The 25,155-nt window shown below is 46.8% G+C and overlaps 4 protein-coding genes across 10 annotated transcripts; all 4 read left to right on the top strand.

Moving 5' to 3' along the window:
- The first annotated feature begins 440 nt into the window (after window positions 1–440).
- Window positions 441–7,669, top strand: canx (calnexin). 5 transcript variants are annotated; one of them, XM_078788479.1, is made up of 15 exons: window positions 442–583; window positions 2,231–2,440; window positions 2,712–2,785; window positions 2,869–2,927; window positions 2,995–3,136; window positions 3,216–3,297; window positions 3,392–3,584; window positions 3,651–3,840; window positions 4,998–5,111; window positions 5,187–5,343; window positions 5,421–5,636; window positions 5,733–5,852; window positions 5,988–6,087; window positions 6,154–6,251; window positions 6,348–7,669. In XM_078788479.1, the coding sequence occupies exons 2-15, from the start codon at window positions 2,234–2,236 to the stop codon at window positions 6,402–6,404; spliced, it is 1,809 nt and encodes a 602-aa protein (XP_078644605.1). In that variant the 5' UTR covers window positions 442–583; window positions 2,231–2,233; the 3' UTR covers window positions 6,405–7,669. The 5 variants fall into 5 exon arrangements, with proteins under 5 accessions (XP_078644604.1, XP_078644605.1, XP_057912915.2 ...); XM_058056932.2 differs by having other exon boundaries at window positions 6,345–7,669; XM_058056924.2 differs by having other exon boundaries at window positions 5,985–6,087; window positions 6,345–7,669.
- Window positions 7,670–8,241: 572 nt separating this feature from the next.
- maml1 (mastermind-like transcriptional coactivator 1) lies at window positions 8,242–17,122 on the top strand. Of its 3 annotated transcripts, none has more exons than XM_058064544.2 (6): window positions 8,242–8,611; window positions 9,326–9,665; window positions 13,341–14,723; window positions 15,027–15,278; window positions 15,380–15,509; window positions 15,755–17,122. In XM_058064544.2, exons 2-6 carry the CDS (start codon window positions 9,333–9,335, stop codon window positions 16,729–16,731), a joined length of 3,075 nt encoding a protein of 1,024 aa, XP_057920527.2. In that variant the 5' UTR covers window positions 8,242–8,611; window positions 9,326–9,332; the 3' UTR covers window positions 16,732–17,122. The 3 variants fall into 3 exon arrangements, with proteins under 3 accessions (XP_057920527.2, XP_057920525.2, XP_057920526.2); XM_058064542.2 differs by having other exon boundaries at window positions 9,127–9,665; XM_058064543.2 differs by lacking the exon at window positions 8,242–8,611 and having other exon boundaries at window positions 8,624–9,665.
- Window positions 17,123–17,194: 72 nt separating this feature from the next.
- mgst2 (microsomal glutathione S-transferase 2) lies at window positions 17,195–18,122 on the top strand. Its single transcript, XM_058064545.2, has 5 exons — window positions 17,195–17,334; window positions 17,414–17,513; window positions 17,615–17,685; window positions 17,755–17,836; window positions 17,903–18,122. Exons 1-5 carry the CDS (start codon window positions 17,277–17,279, stop codon window positions 18,027–18,029), a joined length of 438 nt encoding a protein of 145 aa, XP_057920528.2. The 5' UTR covers window positions 17,195–17,276; the 3' UTR covers window positions 18,030–18,122.
- Window positions 18,123–19,007: 885 nt separating this feature from the next.
- On the top strand, window positions 19,008–24,862 carry ccdc69 (coiled-coil domain containing 69). The gene is made up of 9 exons (XM_058061799.2): window positions 19,008–19,244; window positions 21,466–21,505; window positions 21,593–21,762; window positions 21,833–21,920; window positions 22,023–22,096; window positions 22,169–22,270; window positions 22,333–22,452; window positions 23,124–23,221; window positions 24,243–24,862. The coding sequence occupies exons 1-9, from the start codon at window positions 19,224–19,226 to the stop codon at window positions 24,418–24,420; spliced, it is 891 nt and encodes a 296-aa protein (XP_057917782.2). The 5' UTR covers window positions 19,008–19,223; the 3' UTR covers window positions 24,421–24,862.
- Window positions 24,863–25,155: the final 293 nt, after the last annotated feature.

The following is a 25,155-nucleotide window of genomic DNA, read 5'->3' as shown; positions in this document are numbered from 1 at the left end:
TCCAGTTTAACAAGGAGTGTGGTTACTAATTGTGTTTTAAATGAAACAGGAAGCAAAGAAAATTAAACATCACAAACACTTAGGATAATTTATTCACTATTTGGAAGCTTTCAGTTGAAAATACTCATTAGAAAATACAACTTTTTTCCTCACTTGCAGTGCAGACACATTATAATGCCAATGCAGGTTTTTTTTCCAGTCGGTCAGAAAAGCAGGTGATTTTACTGATCAACACCTCCTTTAATTTTAGGCAAGTAGTTCATCAATTAAAATCGCCTGTCGGATAAACTGGTTGAAGAGAAAATCTGCAGTGTCTCGGGCCTCCATTGACACATGTGATCTAATCCAACAACCTGCTGGAAGAACCAATCAACAGAGACGTCCGTTGACATCTTGGCCAATCGCCGCTGTCCACGAGGTGCAGGTTTTTAAAAGACCAATCAGCACTTGACAGTTGACAGGAAACGTCAAACACTCCCTCGCATCGGCCAATCGTCAACTCGCGGGGGCGGTCCCTGCCCTACCAATATTCCCACGTGATTCTCCTCAGTAGTTCCCAGGCGGTCACATCGCAGTGGCGGAGGTGAGAAAAAAAAAAAGAAAAATGAAAATAATTTTACTGACTTGTAGTCTTTATAAGCGATGTGTTCGATGTGTTTCACTTGTGTTGCTGTGTGCTTTAAATGTCTGTTTGTTTTGCTACGAGAGAAACTCCGTGTCTCCGGCACTCTGCTAGCATTTTAGCTAGAAGCTAACCAAGCTGGCCCGCTATGTTAGCATGCTATGCTAGGCTTCCATTTTCCATTCAGTCACTAATGTTTAACGTTGTTTAACAGTCAGTCAAACACCCACCCGACTTTGCATTTCTTTAAACGTTGCAGACCCTCGCGTTGTATACGTAATGAATTACAGGAAGCTAAGCTAAGTTAACAGGTTAGTTCCGGGCGGCTGTTTACTGATCAACTTTGCAAATCTCAATGAGAAGCACCGTCATTATCTTGTTACTCTCTTTCCTCATTCACCAACATTTGTACGACGCAATCTTTAAGGCAATAAACGCGAGTTTTGCTTAGTCAGCTTCTTACTGGAGCCCCGTAACCCGAATCAGAAAATATATATAATATAGTTTTTATATATAAATATATATTAACATTGTGTTTCATGGTTCCACTCAATATGACACTGGACAGCTTCTGGTTATTTTTAAGACTTGGCGTAGAAATGGTGGACATGTTTGACCTGCATTGTGTGTAGCTAAAGAGCACATGATAGGAATCAGTTTCCTGTCCATCATCTTGGCTGCTAGGAGACGGGAGGCCGAGTAAAACCTGGTTCCCATGTTGGGATCCAGTCTGTCCGGTGGAGCCACTCCAACCTGCTACCAGGCCCGGCCATTTGAATGGTGCCTTTAATGCATTCCTTCATTCATGAGATTTCCATAAATCACATTTGTTTCTAACGGAGAGGACTCTGCATGCATTTGTTCTCTCTCACTAGTGCAGGAAATGAGCGGATGACTCGACCGGTGTCACCGTTGGCATGGCTTCTTTTGAGAATTTGACACATCAGGAGTCAATAAACATTGTTCACTTTGCCGTCTGTTTTCCAAGCATTGGTAGAGCATCTGCAGCCCAGCCGACCAATCAGAGGAGACCTCATAGCTTCCCTCTGGTGGCCGCACCCTTGAAGACCACTCCCGTGTCACCAATTTGAGTTGAAAATGCATGTGTTTGTGAGGCGCCGTCGGTTAATTCGTCTAGCGCCAGGTGCGGCGGCTGTTGGCATTTGCTGCTAATCCCGCTGTGGGCTGATCTGATTAGCCTGATTATCTCACACACGGTTTTTAGGCAAACCATGCTGCTTGACACAACATAGTCATGTGACCTCTGCAAGAAGACAGAATGGTGGTTTTGGGCTGTTTTTTTTAGATTTTCATGTGACGTACCTACTATGTGCGCTCATGTGTTAGCCCCACTGGGTGTTATTTGGCTGGGGAGTTTTTCCCGTTGCTGCGGTGGCGGCCTGGTGGCATGGTAACGTGTATGAAACATGCGGTGCGGTGGTGGCATGGTAACGTGTATGAAACATGTCAGTTGTTTACTAATGGAGGCTTGTTAAACATGTTGACATGTCACATGACTACTTCATGAATGATGTGTGCGTGTTTTTTGTTTTTTTTTTTACGGGTAATAAAATCAAGATAGAGATCTCACTCTCTCTGTCTCTGCAGACGATGGATCGGAGGGTGTGGTTGTGCGTTGTCATGGCGACAGGCGTCCTTTGCCTCAGCCTGGCCCCCATCTGTCGAGCACACGACATGGATGAGGATGACATGGACGTGGAGGATGACATGGACGTGGACATGGTGGGAGCTGACGAGGAGCTGGAGGAGGACCTGCACCACGATGCCGCGCCTCCTAAAGCCCCACCCACTCCTAAAGTAAGACACTTGATAGGCCGGTGATGTGTTTGTGTCACATTTTAAAGTGGAGAAGTTGCAAATGAAGGCTGTTTGAAAGACTAAACTCTTAAGTGTGTTTTTCCAATGTGACATCGCCAAGTACTGGCCAGGCCTGGCATGCATATCGCACTCTTTGCACTTTTCTTGCACCTCTGTGTGACAAGTAGTGTCGTCCAAGTTACTTCCACACCTCTTAATGGACCTGTCAGCCATTTTCTGCCGTCCAATGCTGTCGACTCGTCTTGTGCAGGTGACCTACAAGGCTCCAGAGCCCAAGGGAGAACATTTCTTTGCTGAGTCTTTCCACCGTGGAACGCTTGACACGTAAGCGCGCGACATCCTCCTTGATTGTGAACTCGGCACCCAGCAAGTGTGAATGTCGGCCTGTCAACTGTCTCTGCTTTCAGTTGGGTGCTGTCCAGCGCCAAGAAAGACGACACAGATGAAGATATCGCCAAGTATGATGGTAAGTGCGCCTCTACTCTGCCACCTATGTCTTAAACATAATAATAATGATGATGGTTGGTGGCTAGGGGTGTGGGAGGTGGAGGAGATGAAGGACAGCAAGCTCCCCGGTGATAAAGGTTTGGTCCTCAAGTCTCGAGCCAAACATCACGCCATTTCTGCTCAGCTGCTGCGACCTTTCACCTTTGACACCCAGCCGCTCATCGTTCAGTAAGAGCACACACTTGAAAGTTGCGGAAGATCATCATGCCCAGTGTGTACATCACTGTCCGTGTGTGTGTGTGTTCAGGTACGAGGTGAACTTCCAGTCCGGTATCGACTGCGGCGGTGCTTATGTCAAGTTGCTCACTCAGACGCCTGATCTGGACCTGGTCAGTGTGATCTAAAACACCTAATTCTGTGGCCACAGTAGAATTCCACTACACTACACCACACCGAACTGAAACTGTGCTTGTGTGGGTGCAGGACCAGTTTGTGGACAAAACTGCGTACACCATCATGTTCGGACCGGACAAATGCGGCGAGGATTACAAGCTGCACTTCATCTTCCGACACAAGAATCCCACAACTGGAGAGTATGAGGAGAAACACGCTAAGAAGCCGGACGCGGACCTGCGCACGTACTACACTGACAAGAAGACACACCTCTACACACTGGGTGAGACACTCTCACACGCATTCAGTGGCAGAGCAGGTGAGGCTCATTTGTGTCTCCCCCTCGCAGTGGTGAACCCAGACAACACCTTTGAGGTGCTGGTGGACCAGACAGTGGTGAACAGCGGAAACCTGCTGACAGACATGAGTCCCCCAGTCAACCCACCCGCCGAGATAGAGGACCCCGATGACCACAAACCCGAGGACTGGGATGAAAGGCCAAAGATCCAAGACCCGGACGCCGTCAAACCCGAAGAATGGTGAGTGCTCGCCCCGTAACAACAAAAGGCAGACTCGGACCCAACTCCAATGAGTCCGTTATTAAACAGTTGCTAAAGTATCATTTTGCGTATGAAAGTGCGTGATGGCTAAGAGGTTGATAACAGACTATTTTAGAAACAATGGTTCAGTTTGCTTATGCTGGAAGGCAGCACGCAGAAAAAGCAACGTGTTCAACTCTCATGACTTCCTGCATATGTGATCATTGTAGTTCTGGTTCAACAATATGGAATTGCAGATGCTTGATATTTGCTTTCTTTCCAGTATCCATTTCATTACTGATGGATGGTAGCAGCCCTCAAATTAATGTCTGGTCACATCTCCTGTTCATGAATGAACGCAATTTTTATTGTGATACCACTGGATGCCTGTTTCAAATATGTGGAGAAATAGCACACACACACACTGCAATATGCAATGTAAGTTTTAGAAAAAGCCATATTATTTATTTTAAATTGATCTCAACCTCCGCCGCACAGCATCTATCCAGCAGCAACCATGTGATCACAAGGACTGCTAGCGTCCAAAGTAGCAAGGAGCAGGAATGATGTCGGCCGTTGCAGCTTCAGCTTGTCATTAAACTCGTCATGCACAAGATTCCCATACTGGCACAGAACTGGGAAGTTTAATACGGCCAACCTTATCATGAACATGAAGGAGTGTCGCATGGAATACTCCCTCAGGACGGCAAGAAGTCATTACCTTTCAGAGAAAACAGCGAGCCCTGTCACTGAGTAATGTCACACACCCGCCACACTGATCCAATCTGATACAGTAACAGTAGAGATGAGGGAAAAACTCACTATTGCTATCATTTGGTTAGTTTCTTTGCCTCTGTGGTCTTGCAAGATTCCCAATGCTTCTGTGCTGCTGCTTTGGATGCACAGTGGGGTTGGATGTCTAACTCCTCTGGTTCTGTGCCACTGCGAGGGACATCTTTAGCCGACTTTGGGGACGATTGTGATCATGTGGCGTTTGCATGGAACTGTGTGTTGCTGGAACTGACTGCCTCTATTGGAGTACTTATCAGATCTTTTTTAGATGCAGGCTGATATAATCAGATTCCTGATATCGGGATACCACTATGACCGGACATCCCTATTTGGCATGACAAACAACGTTTGTGATTTGTGCACAGGGATGAAGACGCTCCCGCTCAGATTCCAGACGAAAACGCGGTCAAACCAGACGGCTGGTTGGACGACGAGCCGGAGTACATCGGCGACCCCGACGCTGCCAAACCTGAAGACTGGTGTGTTACCATGGTGACAGCGTACATGAATCACCGCAACAGCTTGTTCTGACCCCTTTTGGTGCGTGCGTGCAGGGACGAGGACATGGATGGGGAGTGGGAGGCACCTCAGATCCCTAACCCCGCTTGCGAGGCGGCGCCAGGCTGCGGGGCCTGGAAGAGACCGATGATTGACAACCCTGACTACAAGGGCAAGTGGAAGGCCCCCATGATTGACAACCCCAGCTACCAGGTGACTTGTGATTGGCTGCATTAGATGTTCACTCCTCAGTTGGGTGTTACTTTTCTGACTGATGAATTGTTTGTCAGGGCGTCTGGAAGCCCAGAAAGATCCCCAACCCGGCATTCTTCGAGGACCTGCACCCGTTCAGGATGAGCCCGTTCAGCGCTGTCGGGCTGGAGCTGTGGTCCATGACCTCCGACATATTCTTTGACAACTTTTTCATTACAAATGACCGCAACGTGGCCGACCGCTGGGCCACCGACGGCTGGGGTCTGAAGAAAGCTGCAGAGGGTGCTGCTGAGGTGACTGCTTTGGGTCACATGAGCAAACACAATCCTTCATGTCATGTTTTTGGTTCATGGACAAAAATGACAATATATTGTTTTTTTTTTTTACAGCCTGGTTTAGTGGCTCAGATGCTAAACGCCGCAGAAGAGCGTCCCTGGCTCTGGGTCGTCTACGTTCTGACTGTGGCCTTGCCCCTCATCCTCATAGTTGTCTTCTGCTGCACGGGAAAAGTAAATTACACACACACACTCAGGCTGCTTGATGGGTGGGACTGCTGCTGCAGCTGGAGTTCTTTCATGCCGTGTCTGATGTATAGATGGCCATATGAGTGCTAATGATGTCATTTGTTGCTAATTTCCCAGAAGAAAAGTGAGGCCACGCCAGCAGCAGAATACAAGAAAACAGACCAAGCTCAGCCTGATGTGAAGGAGGAAGAAGATGCTGAGGACGACAAGAGCAGCCCAGGTCTTTGGCTTTCTCTTTTTCGCCTCTCACTCATGTGAACTGGTCTGACTGAAGGTGTGCTTGCAGAAGGCGAGGAGGGCAGCGGCAACGAGGAGAATCCTGAAGAGAAAGAGGAAGTAGAAGCTGAAAAGGAGGAAGAGCAGGAGGAGGCGACGGTTGACGAGGTGAAGGCTTTTTTTTCATATTTTACATTTCATCATCCTGTCAGAGATTGGCCTGCTGCTCTACATGTTTCCCTTTAAATGCCCCCCCCCCAGAAGTTGGAGGATGATGTTCTGCGGAGATCTCCCAGGAACAGGAAGGTCAGAAAGGACTGATGACTCTAGAGCAGCCCTGACCTTGATGACCGCCACGCCCCTTCCCTCTTAATATTCCCCCCGACCAATCCCCCACCCACGTCTCCCTCCTCTCGTGCTCCTGCGGTCCGAGGCCAGGAAGCCTGAAGTTGGATGTGGATGGGAAAAGATTCCAGACCTCCAGTATGTGGAAGACACATGATTCCAAGTGTGAACAGTAAAAGAGTTGGCGTCCTTTAAGAGTTTAGTTTTGATCCCAGTTCAACCAAAACTTCCTACATCATTCCTTCGCAACAGACGAGCAGAAACACCCAGCACCACCCCGAACCACCAGCCCCTCCCATGAGCAACCTGACAGATTTTTATTTTAATTTTTTGGTAATATGAGGTGCAAGCTACTAATTAGCCTGAATTACGACCTTGCATGCAAACTTGGACTGAGCCGACAGCCCCTTTGACAACTTTTAATGAGACGTCAGACATCCATGAGCAGTTTGACCCAAACTCTGGAAATCTTAATCAATTGGCGAGTCAAGATGAAGGCTACAGAAGTGGGCACTGGTGAGAACATAAAATAGCTGGCAGGCTAACGATAACATATATCATTTAGAAATAACATTCCTGCCTCTTCACCACCTTTTCCTGCTCTTCGCCAGTGGACGGAGCTCGCTAATCCCTGCAGGGACGATGCCGGGAAGTAAACGTTGCAGTTTGTGTGTTGTCTGCCGTACTTGTCACATCACCACATGCCTCGCTGATTGGAAATAATTTATGATTAGAAAACTGACGTGTTATTTGGATTTCAAAGGCTGAAGCGTTCAAAAGTCATCAAAAAGGTCAGTGGAGCTCTGCACTGACAGGCTGCTGGTGGAACAGGAAGTGAATGTTGGAAGGTGTTGAGAAGGGAGGAGTTGAAAAAGATGCATCATGTTTGAGGTGTTTCTCTGCATCCTGGAACATCCCCCCCATCGTAATTGTCCCCCCCCTCCCCTTAGCTAGCGAGCTAGTTAGGTTTGCCTTGGCGGTGGTATCGTGTTTTCTTGTGTCCATGTGAAGCAAGCGGCCAACTAACAGACTGAATACTGTATCAGATCCACTCTGTAGCTCTGCTGCTTGCTCACTTTTTTTTTAAAAAAAATTCTTTTTATGTTTGAAATGGCTCCGCCTCTTCCTGCTGAGATGCTGCTGGAAGGTCCAACTTTGACTAGAAATACTGTGACACAAGCTGATGTGTGCACTCAGCGTTGTTTTGATGAATAAAAAGGCCAAATGGAACCGGAAGCAAACTGAGAGCTGTTGTTTGTTTTCCCCCTTGCTTTTCAATAATAACACCATCTTTTTTTGTACATGATACTTGTTATAGGTGACAAACTGAAAATAAATGTAATTTGCTTATGCTCCCCATACCTGTGTGGGTTTTCTCCGGGTACTCCGGTTTCCTCACACATGCCAAACATGCACGTTTAACTGTTGACTCAAAATTGTACATAGGTATGAATGCTAGTGTGACTGGTGGTTTATATGTGCTCTGTGATTAGCTGGAGACCAGGCCAGCGTGTACCATGCCTCTGCCAAAGTCAGCTGGGATAGGCTCCAGCATTCTACCGTAAACCGGAGAAAGTGGATGGCTGTATACATAAATGCAAATTTCTGAAAATGCTGGGGGTCAATATTCTACAGGCAGAAAATGTCAGTAACATGCTATGAAACAATTCATAAAAAGGTCAAATTGTTTTAAATACAAAATCTGTTGAAATTCAATGCACGCTCGTGTTAAGACAATACACAATGAAAACTTTAACAATAGCGACTGGAACGTCACAAACTGTAGGCCGCCTATTGGCTCCTTCCGATGTCAATCATCAGGGGGCGGGCTAGCAACATCCCTCTGCTCTCAGAAAGGAAAAAAAAGAGAAAGTTAGCAAAATGGCGGCGTCAACCTGTCTGTACGCTGGAAAACAATAGAGGCGGAGTGGAGGGACCAAGCCAGCCACTTTTCATTGCTTCCTACACACTCGGCTCGGGGTCGGCCAGGAGGAGGATTATTTACACCGACAATTCAGAACAACAAAAATCTAAATATGCTTCATTTAAACGCGTTGAGCTAGCCAGCTCGCTAGCTAGCCAGCCCAAAACAGAGCGCTAGCAGCTAGCGGCTACACGGAGGCGGAGGATCAGCTGTTGGCTGAACAGATGCTGTAGCAAGAGCAGACAGCTACACTTTCACAGTAAGTGCTTTTCTTGCATGGACAGTGTTCGTAGTCTGCAAACTCGTATGGTTTTTTTGTGTCGGCGTAACGTCGCCGCTCGGTAAAACTAATTTACTGAGTAAGTGCTGGCAAGTTTATGAAGTTGTTACTCTGCTAGCTTCAGGCTGGCTAAGCTAGCTGACGAGCAAGTTAGTTTGAAACAAGTCGAGATATTTCACGTCAAGTAACTATTAGAAACAACACAATTGTTTCCACGAGAGAAGAAGTTATCCCAGATTAGCACCAAAGCAAAGAAAGGGGCAACTTTTTCAGGATGTTTATCCAGTAATTGCGATTTTAGTGAGTGCAGGAATGTGCTTGGTCGTACTTGGTTCAGGTAGCATGTAAACACTGTGATTGAGAGCAGCCCGAGTGTCTTTTCACCTGATGTGATTCATGTAGACTTCCAGAAGCTCACACGGGAAATTAAAACAGCTGGTGCACATTCTGTGATTGCTAGCTTCATGAGCTTCCTTAATTCTCCTCTCCGGCAGTGAGTGCCGCTGCGACTGAAGGCCATTAGCAAGACAAAGGTCGCCTCCATGGAGCCAGCACAGGAGTCTTTGTAAAGGGCGAGGGGGGGTGTAGAGACGCCCAGAGTGAGAAAGAGCCAGATTCAGCATTTTATGGACGAAACCTGAGCCGGGAGTCGTTTTGATTGATGATGGCGGATTTTGTTACACCGCGACACAGCGCGGTGATGGAGAGGCTCCGCCGGAGGATCGAGCTCTTCCGGCAGCATCACAACAGCTGCGAGCGCCGCTACGAGAGCGCCACGCTGGAGCGTCTGGAGCTGGAGAGGCAGCAGACCTTCGCCCTGCACCAGCGGTGCCTGCAGGCCAAAGCCAAGCGCTCTAACAAGCACCGCCAGCCCCCGGCCGCCGGAGAGCAGGCCGGCCAGAGGGCGCCTGGAGGAGGCGGAGGAGCGGGAGGCGGGGGAACAGGAGGAGGAGGAGGAGGCGGCGGTGGAGGCGTGGAGCTTGGAGACGGTGGAGGAGCACCTGAACAGAGCAGGAACAGCACCCTGATTGCCGTGAGTCACCTCTGTCACCTACTACAAACTAGTACTACATCACTCACCACTACTGCAGAGTACTACACTACCAGGGTGCGTACACACTTGTTTTTGGACTGGGTAAAATGGAATAGAGTCCATGGGACCATAGTCCAGGACCAAGAGATGAGTCTTAGTCCACCTGCCAACAGACTTTGAGCGACCCCATAGAATAGAATAAGCTTTATTGTAATTGCGCGCTTTGACATAATGAAATTGTGCATCAAAACAGCAGATATGATGTCACCAAATGGCAGCTTGACAATGTGAAACTAGCAACTCCCGACAGGAAGCAAAAGGCCTAAGAGTGTATGTGACCCGGTTGACGTCATGTTGTTTTGGGTGTGTGAGATCGTCGGGCAATATAATGTTGGGCGTTGTTCACATATTATCTGATACTAGTGCCAAAGTGGTAGTTTTGAAGTGGTGCTGGTGCGTAAACAGTCCTGACATGGTGCGTGAAAAAAGGCAAAAACATGTTTTGTGCAATGCAACAGTAATTTAAATACTTCAATAATATTATTAAAGTGAAGATGAAAGTATCTGAAAAAAATTACAACAAAACATAAAACGGGAATGCGCTAACAATTTGCAAGATTTTACATTACTTTAATTAGCCTACAATTCAAGTAGATATTGATGATCGATGCAGCATTATGGTCAGAACTCCTGGATATGTGATGCACCTTGCTCGCCCTCATTATGATTGGTGCATAATCATAAGGGTTGTGTTGTTTTATTATGGAGGGCGATGGAGAAACACGTGTGTTTTTACCGTGTATGCATCGAGGCATTGGCAATAAAGCTTCTCACACTGTTCGTCTGTGGGACTGTTGCATTACTTTGAACCCTGTATCATCCACTTTGCCCGACTAGTACTAGTACTACTACTACTACTACTACTGTTGCTGATATATTGTTACCACTTCCTTTTAGCTATTTCACTTCCAGTTTGTTCCACCCATGAAAAACCATGGAAATAGACATAATCTGTTCCAGAGTCAAACTGTTACCCCCGTTAAGAGATGTAGGCACAACCAATAGCACACTAATGTTGAAAAAAAAAAGCAACAAGTCTGGCCACATAAGTGATGCTACATTTCATCATGTCTCCTAGCAACAGTTTGAATGTATTAATGATGAACTGCGGTTAGTGTTATTGTAAAACCATAATTGATAAACGTACTTCCATAAACTCGATGACATTGCTCATTTCCTAGAGAAGCACCTGTTAGTTATGTTGCATATTTCTCTCTCAAAGAATCAACTCTGATGTAAATGATAATAACAATAAAAGTGCAAATTTTTCTGTTTTTTCAAATTTTCTGTTTTGCCAACGGCCATACCGTTCCCGCACGGTACACATTAAAAGTGGGGGACAGGAAATTTTTCCCATGTCGGTCATCTACTCTACTAACAAATAATAGTTTTGTCTATGCTGTATTCCTGCTGTATGCTGTATTTCTTGTTATGTTATAATACTTGTATTATTTATTTGATACTTTTGCTTATTTGAGAATTATTTGCCAACAGTTTGGCATTTTTTAAATGTTTCATTTTCAAAAAACTCATTCAAGCTTTTTGCACAAAAGCACTGCAGTTTTTTGTTTCTTGTCCTGACAAGTAACTAAACCGTGACCTTTAAACCAATGTACACACTGAACTGTGATTATGGCGTAGCGTTCCACCCACAATACATACTGTACTTTACATGAGTTTGTTACCACGGTGATAGAAGAGCAGCCAAAACAACCTCAGCATTCCTTTCATGATAAGACTTCATGCATACTTGACATTGTTGGGTGCAGCCAACATCCAAGACCACCAGACACTTTTATTTATTGATTATTAGGGGCCAGACACTTGCGTGCAAAGGCCATCTTGAAAGTGTTTTTAAAAATTGTACATATTCTGTGACTTTTCTTGCATGCTAAAGAGCCTTAACATGCATGAAAACTTAAACAAAAGTGCATCAAGTTTGGGGAAAATTTTGATGTTTCAGGGGTCCTAAACATGAACCCAAAAACGTCACACGCCCCTGTTATATATATATATACATATATATAAAAAGTTGGAAAAAAGCCCTTTCTACTAGTTTTACAGAACGTCACCAGTTTGGTTGTAACGTCATAAAAAAAGTCTCAAACAGGACGTGGGACATTTTCTTTTCTGGCTGCAATTTTGGGTGAAAACTAGGGTTTGAACAAACTTTTTACGCACCTTGACCAAAGGAGGCCAGAAGAAAATCACGTATACCAGTTCCACAAGATGTGTGCGGGGCATGTGGGCAAAACTTTGATGGATCAGACAATTTGCCACTGAACTGTAAATGTTAATAAATCACTTCCACAAGGTCAGATCTTCATCATAATTGGTGTTTACTTTAGGAAGGTGACACCTCGAAGCTATACATACTCATATACTTCCTTAATACACCTCAGCATATTAAGGAAGGAGTAACAGGAAATGGAATGCGCAATGCCCCCCCGACTCATGTGAACCCTGAGTTGCATGGGGGTACGAGCGCCCATTCAATGCTTTATTTATACTGTTAATATCTTTTTCTATATCATGTACAAAGACTTGTGATCACTGAAGAAGACAGGCCATTAATAGCCTGAATGCCCCCCCACACCCCCAAGCAAGTGTTTCCATGGCAACAAGAGGGAGGGCTCATACCAGTATTTCAGGTTCCAGAGGCTCAGTGACTCACTTCAGCCCACAGAAGCCTCTCAGAGAGGACGACAGACTTGTCCATGTGTGGATTTGTCATTGCGGAGACATTTCTTCAAACCCACAACCAGAGTTTGCTCATGTCCGTGTCTTCCTGATAAACAGGCTGCCGGTGCCGTGTGATGATGTAATCATACGTAGCCTACAACTGGAACGGGAGCACTTCTGTGATACAGACTGTGAGGATACCGCTCAGGCCGATCAGGAAATTCTCTGCATAGTTTAGTGGTGCCCGCCATGGCGCCTTTGTGCTCATGTGACTCAGTTCTCTGAGGGCCTGGTGTGTCCTCATGAAGGAGGCTCGAGGACAGTTCATTCATCAGATTTTTTTATAAGCTGCTTGGTTGTCTGACGGCCCATATTTACTCTTTACCTTTTAACTTTATGGTTGTAATCATCTCTTTAGATCAGTTGTGAAACCTCAAACTTCATCACCAAAAGTACTTATAGAAATGAGCTTTTAGTGACACCAGGATGTATTGTCTAAATTAATTTACCCGACCAAAAAGCTTTATAAAGGTTAGATTTATAACCTAGTTGGCAATGATCCATGACTACTACAAGAAACAATTATCTACACTTTTCACGGCTGTTGACATCATTGAAATGACCTGTCATGTGACCACGGAGCCACCTGTTCTCACTGTAGCAGTGTGACGATCAGCTGATCATGCTCTGCTTTCCGGATCTTTCCGTCAGATATTCTAGTCCCCACTCTGAGGAGGCTCTTTGTCTTATGTAAGGCTGCCTGCAGCTGCTTCTCTTAACACCACATCAGCTGCGGCGCCCCCTGCAGCTGCTTCTATTAACAGCGCCCCCTTCAGCTGCTTCTGTTGACGCCACATCCACTGCCGCTCGCACTGCTTTTTAAAAAATATGTCACATTACAGTATTCTAACAGCTCTGTGTTTTGGTGTCCAGTTGCAGGAGACGGTTAAGAGGAAGTTGGAAAGTGCTGGTTCTCCACTTGGCAGAGACCAGGTCAACGGTTTCTCCGATGGCTTTCCTCCCAGCAAGAAGGTGTGTATGGACACCACTGCCAACGGCTCCCCGATGGACTCCAAGCTGGGGATCAGCGATTCACTCAAAACCAACGGCACGCATGTGCCAACCGGCGAGTCGGCAGACAAGGAGGCGGGCTCCGAGTTTCAGCGCAAGGAAATGAAGCAGGAGCCAGATGATATTCTTCCCATCATGCCTCCTTCAGGAGGAGGCGGTAACAACAACAGCCTGCTCCCCGACCTCAACCTCAATGAGCAGGAGTGGACGGAGCTGATGGAGGAGCTGAACCGCACAGTGGCCTACGAGGACATTCAGGACATCCTTAATGATGGTTTTGAAGACCGCAAGGACCCTCTGGAGATGACGCCAAATCCAGGAAGCGCTGGTGGCACCGGGGGAGGAAGTGGCAGCGGAGCAGGTGGTGGTGCACAGTCCTCACAGAGTCTCCTTACTCTGGATTTGGGCAGCGTCAAAGCCGAGTTCTCCCCGGCCTCAACAGCCTTCGATCAGGACTCTCGTACTGGTTCCCCCCACGTCAGGCCCACATCTTCTGGACCTCCTCCTCCTCACCCCACCAGCTCTCCTGTTGCTACTTCTTCAGCCTCCTCCCCAGCTGTGCCCCTATCTCAACAGGCTCCTCCCCCCAGGCAACACCAGCCTCCTCCCAACCACCTACTGCCTCCAGGCCCCCCAGTACCCAAAGACCTGTCTCCTGCCCAGCAGCTTCAGCAGCTGGCAGCTCAGCAGCAGCGAGCACAGCACCTGCACAGCCAGCTGCAGCACAAGCAGCCACAAGCGGGGGCCAAGTTCCACTCCCAGGGCCCTCACGCCCACCCCTCATCCTGGACACAAATGACCAAACCCTCTCAGAGCCCACTTGGGGGGGCGTTTAGCATGGACAAGCCTACAAGCCCCTCTTTGTACCCACAGGACTTCAATTCCAATGCCCAGAAGCAGCTACTGATGTCTGGTCAGCCAACCAAGGGTTCTCCCAAGGCGGGGGCCAACAGCTACATGCCAGTGGGCGGCGGCCACCCCAACATGTTGGGCCACCCGGCTCAGGGGCCGCCTCTCAACCACGCGCAGGCACCCAGTGCCCAGGCCCAAGCGGCCATGCTGAATTACAACAACACCAAACCCCTGTCGCACTTTGAGGCAGGACCCGGTCTTCCCCGGGCTCCCATCAACCAGAACCAGAACAAAGCGGCGCTTCTGACTCTGCTACGACAGCAACAGCAGCAGCAGCAGCAGATGAAGCAGAAGAACAACATGAACTTCCGCCAACATCTCACACACTCGCAGGTACGATGCTCACAGCTCACTCTCTCTGGTTGTGTTTAGGTCAGGTACTGGTGCTTGTTCTGGTTTTATCCCATCTGATGTGACTGATGTGTTTTTATTTTAAATATAGCCGCTCATTCTTGTTTGTTTTCTTGGAACATGAGAAACCTGTTAGCCTTTAGCTGAAAACCTCAGGTTCTTGTTTGTAGAGGCCATGTCACCTTCTTGACTTGATTTGTGCCACACACAATGCAGCCTGTAGCGGTCACTAATGAGCCTACCATACCATTTTATTGATAACAACTGAGACTTCTCCTCAATCAGGACCAGAACTCCTACCCTGCCCCTCCTCAAGGCCCAAATCCCGCCAGCACAATGGTATCCACACCAGGAAACAACGGCATGGCGGCTCAGCCTGGGGCGAACGCCATGGCGGGTAACCATGGTAATGCAGCCTACCTGAACAGCCAGGCTGCGGTTGCAGCCGCGCTCAAACAGCAACAGCATCAACAGCAGATCCTGGAACAGCAGAAACAGCAGCAGTACCTGCAGAGACAGCAGCTCATGGCAGAACAGGCACGTGACGCAACATCCACTCACCGACGACACATTTCGTGTGCCGTTGTCACCATCTCATGACCATCACATCTTTTTTTTTTTATTATTATTACGTCCAGGAAAAACAGCGACAGCAGGACCAGCAGCTGCAGAGACACCTGACCCGACCCCCGCCACAGTACCAGGACCAGCCGGGCCAGCAGGCCAATCAGAACACTTTCCCACAGCCTCCAGTCAGCCAGTTTACAGGTTAGATGCTTTTGGAAAATGTAAATGATTGGACTTTTGTGTTGTGTGTTTGTGCATCATAAATCAGCACCGTGACCTTGTTTGGACTTTAGCTATGCAAATAAGGGTGCTAGCTCATTTGCATAGCACACATATAGATGGTTAATTATTATGAAAGTAACATGGTCTTGTGTGTGGATGTATTGTGTGTGTTCATTTAAAAAAAAGAAAAGTAGTTCATTGGCGTTTTTTATGTTTATGTTCAGCTTCCTCTCAGCCAATGGCCAGTGTGGCTTCAATGGGAGGCCCTGCACCTGGACCCCAGCGTATGTTCCCCCAGAATCAAGGCATGATGACAATGAACATGGCTCAGAGTGGCGGCCCGACGGGCGGTGTACCTCCACCCCCAGCGGCGAGCCAAACGGACATCAGTCTTCCATCCTGCGGAGGCGGTGGAGCCGGCGTGGACGTCCAGCAGGTCCTGTACAATAACATGAACCTTCACACGGGTCACCAGCCCCAGCAGCGCCAGCCTATGGGATCCATGAGCACACCCTACAGACAGAATCTCCTGGCCCAGCAGCAGCAGCACCTCAAGGCGCAGCCGAACGCCGCCATGTTGAAGCAGCAGCAGCTGGCCGCCACCCGCATGCCTGGCTCCATGCAGGCCACCATGGGAGCCAACATGACGACGTCCATGCCCGGAGCCATGCAGGGAACCCAGAACGCCGTGTGGCAGCAGCAGCTCGCCAACCAGCCGCCTTCGAGTAACTCTGGCCTGCCCCCCAACGCCTTCACTAACCCTCCCAACGCCTTCCACATGCAGCAGTCTCGGATTCCCAAAATGGCTCCCGGCGCTGCCGCTTTTAGTTCCAACCCAGGGGGCCGGCCAATGGGAGCGATGATGCAAACAAGCATGCCGGTCGCCCAACAGAGGGCGCCGCCCAATCCTCAAAGCCTGGGCCAGCCGATGGCCAACCAGCAGCAGGCAGCTCAGAACCAGAACGTTCTTCCCGACCTAGCCGCGTTCGGTCCGGCGCAGAGCAACGGTCGCCAAGGCCTGCCATGTAACCAAGGTTACCAGGTGAGCAGGACAGCCAATCAGCAGCAGCTCTCCTTCGGATATAACGCCGCGGCCGGGAGCTTCGCCGCCGAGAGCGACCTAGTGGACTCGCTACTGAAGGGGCAGAGCACCCAGGAGTGGATGGCCGACCTGGACGAGCTGCTCGCTAGCCACCATTAGGCCACGCCCCATCTCAACCTACTGGGCTGATGGGGGTGGAGCCTGAGCGTTAGTGTGAATGTTACTTCCTGTCTACTGTCTTTGACTGGCCCTCATTGGACCGCCGCCATGGACTTGCTGAGCGCGAGCATTGGGAACCTTTCTGATGCATGATGGGAGTTTTGTTCTTTGCCTTGTGGGCGGAGCTTGTTTCTACTTCTGACACGCTTGATCTGGCTTCCCAGCGTTTGTGTGTAAATGTCTATAAATCTATTTTTTGTATGTAAACCTTTGCTAATGATCTGGACATAGATGTTATTTTTATATATGGCAGACAATTTTTGTAAGTATTTTCTACTTTTGATATCTCTGTAAAACAAGAGTATTATGTAAATATAGTTCTACTCGAGAAGCCTCCTCTACTGTGTGTTCTTCACTCTAACTGGTCTTTCAAAGACATGCAGACACGCCCACTCTCCATTGGTCAGTGTAGCCACGCCCCCTGCAGGTGTATCACTCCTGCGTCCAGCTGATATTCGGGACTCTTTGCGGTGACACTAGCGGAGATGCTTGACCAGGTCGTCTGCCTTGCCGCTGTCACCATTATGGGCGTCCTGGAGCAAGGTCAGGTGCATGCTGGGAACTTGTTGTACTTTGTAGTATAACTGACAAATATATATAGTTTTTAAACGTATTTGTGCAGCCTACTTCTCCCTGCAGGTGATCTACGCCAGGAGGAAGTTCTCCGTCTCCCCTCCGTGTACATCTGGACCGTCACAGTTTGACAGGGTATTCAGAGCTCAGTGAGTTGTCATGTGACCTGCTCATACGGCGCCTTCATGTGTGTTGGTTTTGTCATGCATGATTAGTTGTGGGAACAAATTTTGTTTTGCACCCCTTTTAGAGTCAATTGTTCCGAGTATTTTCCCATTTTCATCGCAACCTTGTGGACATCTGGAGTCTTCTTCAACCAAGGTGACGTCACCTGACCTCATGTCCACATGGTATCTTTCATGTACATGACGTTTACAATGTGTGTGTCAGGTGTGTCTTCAGTATGCGGCGTGCTCTATCTGTACGCACGCCTGCGCTACTTTAAAGGTTACTCTCAGTCGCCGCAGCAACGGTGAGTTGTTTGTGGTCATGATGAATATGAAATAAAGTCATCCTTCATTGTTGTTTGTGTTGACAGACTGACGCCACTCTACTTCAGCGCTCGAATTCTTTGGCTGCTCATCGCCTTGTCCTGCGTTGGTATCTTTTTGTGCTTCTGGCGTGTATACGTAGACGTGAACCTGCTGCAGCTGCTCAGCACCTAATTGCTCACCTAAAACAAATAAAAGTTTAATCTGATGAACTTTCTGGAAGTTTTTCTTTGGAATAATGAAAGACTCTATCAACATCTCACCATGCAAAGGAAAAACAAATAACAAAAAAACAATCCCAGCATGAAAAGAGACTTTGGACATGTTTACTATATCAGCTCTGATGACCTTGTGGTGACCCCAGTGCTGCTTTCTCATGTATGGAATTTGTCATGTGTCTATTTTCATCCTGTGTGGCACCAGTTGTTTGCAGCATCACTTCAAACTTTCCATGTGACAGCAGCTGCTTTCTTTCTTTGTGTGATGTCATCCACACAGGCACCGCCCCTCCAACAACATCCACCCAATCAGTGTTGAGTGCATCTGAAATAACTTGCATAAAAACACAGCAAATTTGCCAACAACAATGGTGCCATGCTGTCTATAGAGGCGCCGTGTCAAGCATGTTCATTTCACGTTGTTTTGTGGGGCGTTAGCTGTTAGCATTCTTTATTTTTTAGAACAATTTAAAAGATTCTTACACTCAAGGACTTGCCTGGCTCTCTCCTTATTTTCAGGGATGGATGAAAAACGCACGAAAGTACTTCAAGAAGTTTGCTGCGTAGCTTGTGCCAGCATGATGCTATGAATCGCTACTCAGCCTCTCTACTGCGCATGTCTGTGTCTGAACCGCTGTTGCATTTACTGAACGCGGGAAAGCACACAGAATTGAAATTTTGCCTAAAAATCACAAATGATTTGTTTTTTAACTCACTAATTTGAGTCAAATTACAAGACGTCAAGTTCAGTCTCGTGATTTTAATCGTGAACACGTTGAAGCTGAAGTCAAATCGACAACATGATGTGTCTTCACGGATTTTCAGATTGTGGATGTTTATATACACAAAACACACATTTAACGTTTATTTCTTGTGCTCTTGTAAACCTTTTATAATGGTATATTTATGTCAGCGTCTTCTCAGCGTTGGAACTCTTCGGGTGTTCAGGAAACTGAAGTTCTCGAAGTGTCCCTGAACACCTCAGCGGCTCGAGCCGGGCGGGCTGTTTGTTGAGGAACTTTTGTTGTCACGATTGTTTGATTGTTGGCAACTTTTCAGCTGAGGACGCCGAAAAAAAACAAACACGACACAAGAAAAGACGCCGTCGAGCGCAGCCTGAGAGGAGCGGCTTCACGGCGGAGGAGAAGGCATGGGCTGCGGCCACAGCAAGGTGAGACCAGCCCGACGGCGACCAGAGCAGGGAGGCCGCCGCCGGGAGGGAAGACCCGGTGTGGCGCCTTGCGAGCTGGCCGAACACAACTACGATATAAAAGTACTTTACTATACTACATTACTACAGAACAGTAACAGTAACGACACTGACTCTACTATGATAAATAGTACACTAAACACTACCCTTTTACACTACAGGATATTTATACCGTAAATACTATTAAACACACACTAAACATACACTAAACACGACACTCAGCACAACACTACATTACTACAATAAACACTATACTAACCACAATACTACATTATTACAATGAAAACTACACTAACACAATTAAAGTACATTACTGCTAGGGATGCTCTGATAAGGGTTTGATGCTGCCGATTCAGATACCGATTATCCTTGAGTGAAATCGGCCGATACCGAAGTTTTGATGTGAGAGTACATTAGTGGATCTCTAGCAGGACATCCAGTGAACACGGAGGTGAGAAAGCAGTCTTTTCCGATCAAGTCAATTATTTTTCGGGTTATTTGCTTAGTATTCTGACTGTCACGCACATTCGGGCGAATGTTGGCCACCATTTTGGCTGCATTAGCTCCCATTAGACTGATGATCACACCATTAGCCTCGAAATCTGACTGTACTTCATCAAGTGTCATGGCCGACCAGTTAATGAAAACTTTTCAACATGCTAGCCCAGAGTTTTCGTGGCAGGTAAAACAGCACACTGCATGTGGTGATCATTATGGGATGTCGTAGTATGAGCCACAGGTGGTTGTCTTTTGCGATCACGTGCTCTTTTACAGAAATTGGCCGAAACTGATCAGGGGCTGGTTGCACGGCGGTCGAGTGTTTAGCGCGCAGACCTCACAGCTAGGAGACTCGAGTTCAATTCCACCCTCGGCCATCTCTGTGTGGAGTTTGCATGTTCTCCCCGTGCATGCGTGGGTTTTCTCCGGGTACTCCGGTTTCCTCCCACATTCCAAAAACATGCTAGGTTAATTAGCATTACTCCAAATTGTCCATAGGTATGAATGTGAGTGTGAATGGTTGTTTGTCTATATGTGCCCTGTGATTGGCTGGCCACCAGTCCAGGGTGTACCCCGCCTCTCGCCTGAAAACAGCTGGGATAGGCTCCAGCACCCCCGCGACCTTCGTAAGGAAAAGCGGTAGGAAATGAATGAATGAATGATCGGTGGCCGATCGGTCGGAACATCCCTAATTACTACAGTACAATACTACTACAAACAGTACACAACACTATACTAAACAAAACTGCATTGCTCTAACTACACTAAACGCACTATTATAGTACATTGCTACAGTAACCACAATGTCATTTTACTAGAGCAAACAGTACTTTACCACAGTAAATACACAACACAACTAAACTAAACACAACGCTCCTTTACCACACTAAAAACTACCCTTAACGCAACACATTTACAGTATATCACTCAAGTAAACACTCCACTACTCGGCTCCAGTAAAAACTAAACAAAACACCATTACACTACATGACTACACTATAAAATACATGACATGAACACCACAAGACGCTGTTACACTACATTACTACACTAACCACTGCACTACTACATTACATTACTGCACTCAACGCAACACTTTACAGTACTACACTGCATTATTACAGTAAACACAACACAATTACTCTACATGGCTCGACACAAGGCTACACGAGACAGTCAAGTCGATTGTGAGACTGGAGAGCACATGTGGTTTCAATCTGGTTCCTGTTTGAACGCCCTCATGAAAGCCAGCTAACTGACGCCACTCCTTTTTATTCTTTTCTCCTTGATTGACGCCTGCTTGCTTTTTAGTCAGACTTCCATTGTGTGTGTGTGTGTGTGTGTTTTTTAATGACGTCACTCCCTACAGTGTGTGCACACCTCAGCCGGCTGCGATGATGTCATGCTCACCTGCTGTCCAATCAGAGACCAGACGGCGTTTTAAAACTCTCGTGGCCTGACAGGCGCGTCTTATGTAACGTGACGTAAAGCTTGATTAGCTCAGAATAGAAATGTTATCTCTTTAAGTGGATTGTTTTCGTCAGTGTAGCTGCTAGTTAGCTTAGTTAGCGATAGTCGTTTCATGGGGTCGGAAGAACACAAACAAAGTCTTGTGATGGAGACGTCATCATTGATTGGCCACTCTCACTCCTCACTTTTTTCCTCTTCTTTCGTCTTCCTCCAGAAGAAAAGTAAGAAAGGCAACAAGTCCACCAAAGATGGAGGTCAGTGTATTTCTGTACTTTCATGTACTTCTGTACACGAAACGCTACACATAAACATCAGTGTCAGCCAATCGGAATTGTGTACAGGCAAGCGTCGCACACACGTGGCGTTGGAGAAACAACTGGAGCGCTTTGAATGGCAGCTGACCATCTTGAAGGAAGTGCTCTCAGCCAATGGCAACGCGGAGAGGGCGGAGCTTCTCAAGGAGCACGCCGACGAAGAAGTGTGCACCCTCGTGCTTGGCATCCTGGACAAGGTGAACCGCACACTAAATGAGCCGACGTTGTACGCGGGCGACGACACTGATGACGGCGTGTCACGTTCAGGTCAAGGCGGAGACGGCGGCTCACGTCAACGCCGTCCATATCCAGCAAAGTTGGAAAGTTTCAGAGCAACACCAGCGCCACGTGCACGGTAACGCGCACGCTCACACTGCACTTTGTAACCATGACGACTGAGCTTGTTTATCGTCATCATCGCTACTAAAAATACGTGTTTGTGTGTTATGGTCACCAGAGATGCAGCAAGGTCACGAGAAGGTCAAAGGTCAGCTGACTGAGAGGTTCCAGGAGGCTGAGAAGTGTTTGAAGGTAAAGTGAACCTGGCGCCCCCTGGTGGACGTCATCAGCCTGACGTGTGTGTGTGTGTGTGTGTGAACCCAGGCTGAGGTGAGCGAGCTGAAGGCGGAGCTAGAGTGTTACAAGCAACTGAAGAGGCGTGTCCAAGACTGCACCTTTAAGAAGGATCTGATCAGGAACATCCAGGTGTGTGTGTGTGTGTGTGTACATGTGATTATAATGCTGGTGTGTGCGTGCGTGTGTTTCAGGCGCATGGCAGCCCAGGTGTATTCTGGGAGTCTGAGCAGGAGTCGTTACTGTTCGTCATTGAGATGAAGAGCGAGCGCTTGCAGGAACAAAACAGGAAGTTGCAGCAGATGGAAGAACTGGTGAGTATCTGTAATGTGTCTGACTCTAATGTACTTGTTGTTGGTGATGTCGATGCTAATGGAGTCGTTAATGCAAACCAGCAGTTAATTTTACAAGAAGTAAGTCAAAATATTAATAATGTAACAAGAAAAAGTCTCCGTTTTATGAGCGTAATAAGCAGAACATCAATTTAGTAGGATAAAGTCCAAACATTCAAGAAAAAAGACAAACAAAATAATTCATTCATTCATTCATTTTCCACCGCTTATCCTCACGAGGGTGGCAGGGGATGCTGGAGCCTATCCCAGCTGTCTTCGGGCGAGAGGCAGGGTACACCCTGGACTGGTGGCCAGCCAATCACAGGGCACATATAGACAAACAACCATTCACACTCACATTCATAGTCGCTAATTAACCTAGCATGTTTTTGGAATGTGGGAGGAAAAGCGGAGTACCCGGAGAAAACCCACGCAAAACAAAATAATTATGATCAATAATTATCAAATTATTGTAATAATAAAATCATAACAATTCAACAAGAAAATTGACAAGAAGAAAGTTGAAATTAACAAAACAAATGTTGTTGATGCAGTACTTTAATGGTGGCTTCATTATTACGTTTGACGTCGTAATTGTAGTTGTCATTGACGTCGCCGCCGCCATCGCTAATGTAGTTGTTGTGGTGGTGCAGGCGGAGAAGAAGACCAGCGTGGAGGAGCGTCTGGTTCAAGTGTCACAGCAGAATGATGATCTGAGAGGACGTCTGGACAACACACACACTGTCCTACAGTAAGATACTACAGTAGTACTAGTACTGTCCTGCAGTAAGATACTACAGTAGTACTAGTACTGTCCTACAGTAAGATACTACAGTAGTACTAGTACTGTCCTACAGTAAGATACTACAGTAGTACTAGTACTGTCCTACAGTAAGATACTACAGTAGTACTAGTACTGTCCTGCAGTAAGATACTACAGTAGTACTAGTACTGTCCTGCAGTTAGACACTACATTAGTATTAGTACTGTCCTACAGTAAGATACTACATTACTATTAGTACTGTCCTACAGTAAGACACTACGTTAGTACTAGTACTGTCCTACAGTAAGACACTACGTTAGTATTAGTACTGTCCTAGAGTAAGACACTACGTTAGTATTAGTACTGTCCTAGAGTAAGACACTACGTTAGTATTTGTACTGTCCTACGGTAAGGTACTACATTAGTATTTGTACTGTCCTACGGTAAGGTACTACATTAGTATTTGTACCGTCCTACGGTAAGGTACTACAATAGTATTAGTACCGTCTTATTGTAAGACACTACATTAGTATTACTACCGTACTACGGTAAGATACTACATTAGTACTAGTACTGTCCTACGGTAAGACACTACATTAGTACTAGTACTGTCCTACGGTAAGACACTACATTAGTACTAGTACTGTCCTACAAGAAGACACTACATTAGTATTAGTACTGTCCAACAGTAAGATACTACATTAGTACTAGTACCGTCCTACGGTAAGACACTACATTAGTACTAGTACTGTCCTACGGTAAGACACTACATTAGTACTAGTACTGTCCTACAAGAAGACACTACATTAGTACTAGTACTGTCCTACAGTGAGATACTACATTAGTACTAGTACTGTCCTACAGTAAGACACTACATTAGTATTACCCTCCTATTTACACTCACTTTACATGAACTATGATTGACGTTTACAGTACAGCAATATGTACTTCTTATGTACGTACATGAACTTGACGTGTTTATGTTGCTAAGCTAGTTGTTGCTATGCAGGCAGCTGTCCAGGGAGCATCAGGACCTGAAGGTGGCGCTAGAGAGGCAGCTGGCGCTCAACCAGACGCTGGCACAAGAGAAAGAGCAGCTCCTCTTCAAGCTGACAGACGCCTGTCCCGCCATCAACATGGCCGCCGCCGCCGCCGTCACTGTGTTGCCCGAAGTCACCTCATCGTGACCGTCACACCATCGCACGTTTCGGTGGTGTTTTTGGTGTTTTTGGTGTCAGGTTAGACCGGAGGAGACGGAGACGAGTCCTACTTTTATTTCACAGATGTTTTACAACGTGATGACGTCACGTCTTTTTAAGGGACTTCCTGTTCTCAGGCCGTGCCAACTTGCTTGTAAATGCTTCAAAACAGATGTTTAACGTGACGTTTCTGACTTTTTCCAAATGTTTACATGTTAGCATGTAGCACCAGGTCGCCGTGTGCCAAAAAACCCTGTTCAGTGTTGTGAAAATGAGAACTGTTGTCAAGCACTCGCACTTTTTCACACGCATGCTCGTAACTTTTTCTTGTGTTCTTCCACTCTCCCATCGTTCCTTTCAGGAAAGTGTTAGATGTTTTGGAGGATCTTTTTGTTACAATTCAATAAAAAGTTCAAACAAAAATGATAAAAATGATTAATAGACGTGTTTTTAATAATCGTACTTGATGTTTTGAGGATTTACATTGGATTGTGCAACTCGCAGTGCGGCCACTGGAGGGCAGCAGAATATCGTTCTCCAATATGGTTCCCTTGTATGACGTCACACGTTAACAGGTTTTTAATTCCGAATACACACGAGTGTCCCGGATGTGCACGTGTCCTTTCTAAATAAAGCAAAATCGGATGTTTGTCGTTGCTAAAGTAAAATAAGCTTTCAATTCAATTGGCATTGTTTAGCCCTCACAATGACACCCCCCACCCC

Source organism: Doryrhamphus excisus, linkage group LG23, assembly GCF_037039965.1.
Source record: "Doryrhamphus excisus strain RoL-2023G ecotype Guam linkage group LG23, RoL_Dexc_Guam_v1.1, whole genome shotgun sequence".
Classification (NCBI taxonomy): domain Eukaryota; kingdom Metazoa; phylum Chordata; class Actinopteri; order Syngnathiformes; family Syngnathidae; genus Doryrhamphus; species Doryrhamphus excisus.
Note: the sequence above shows the minus strand (reverse complement) of the source record. Positions and strands in the feature narration are given on the sequence as shown.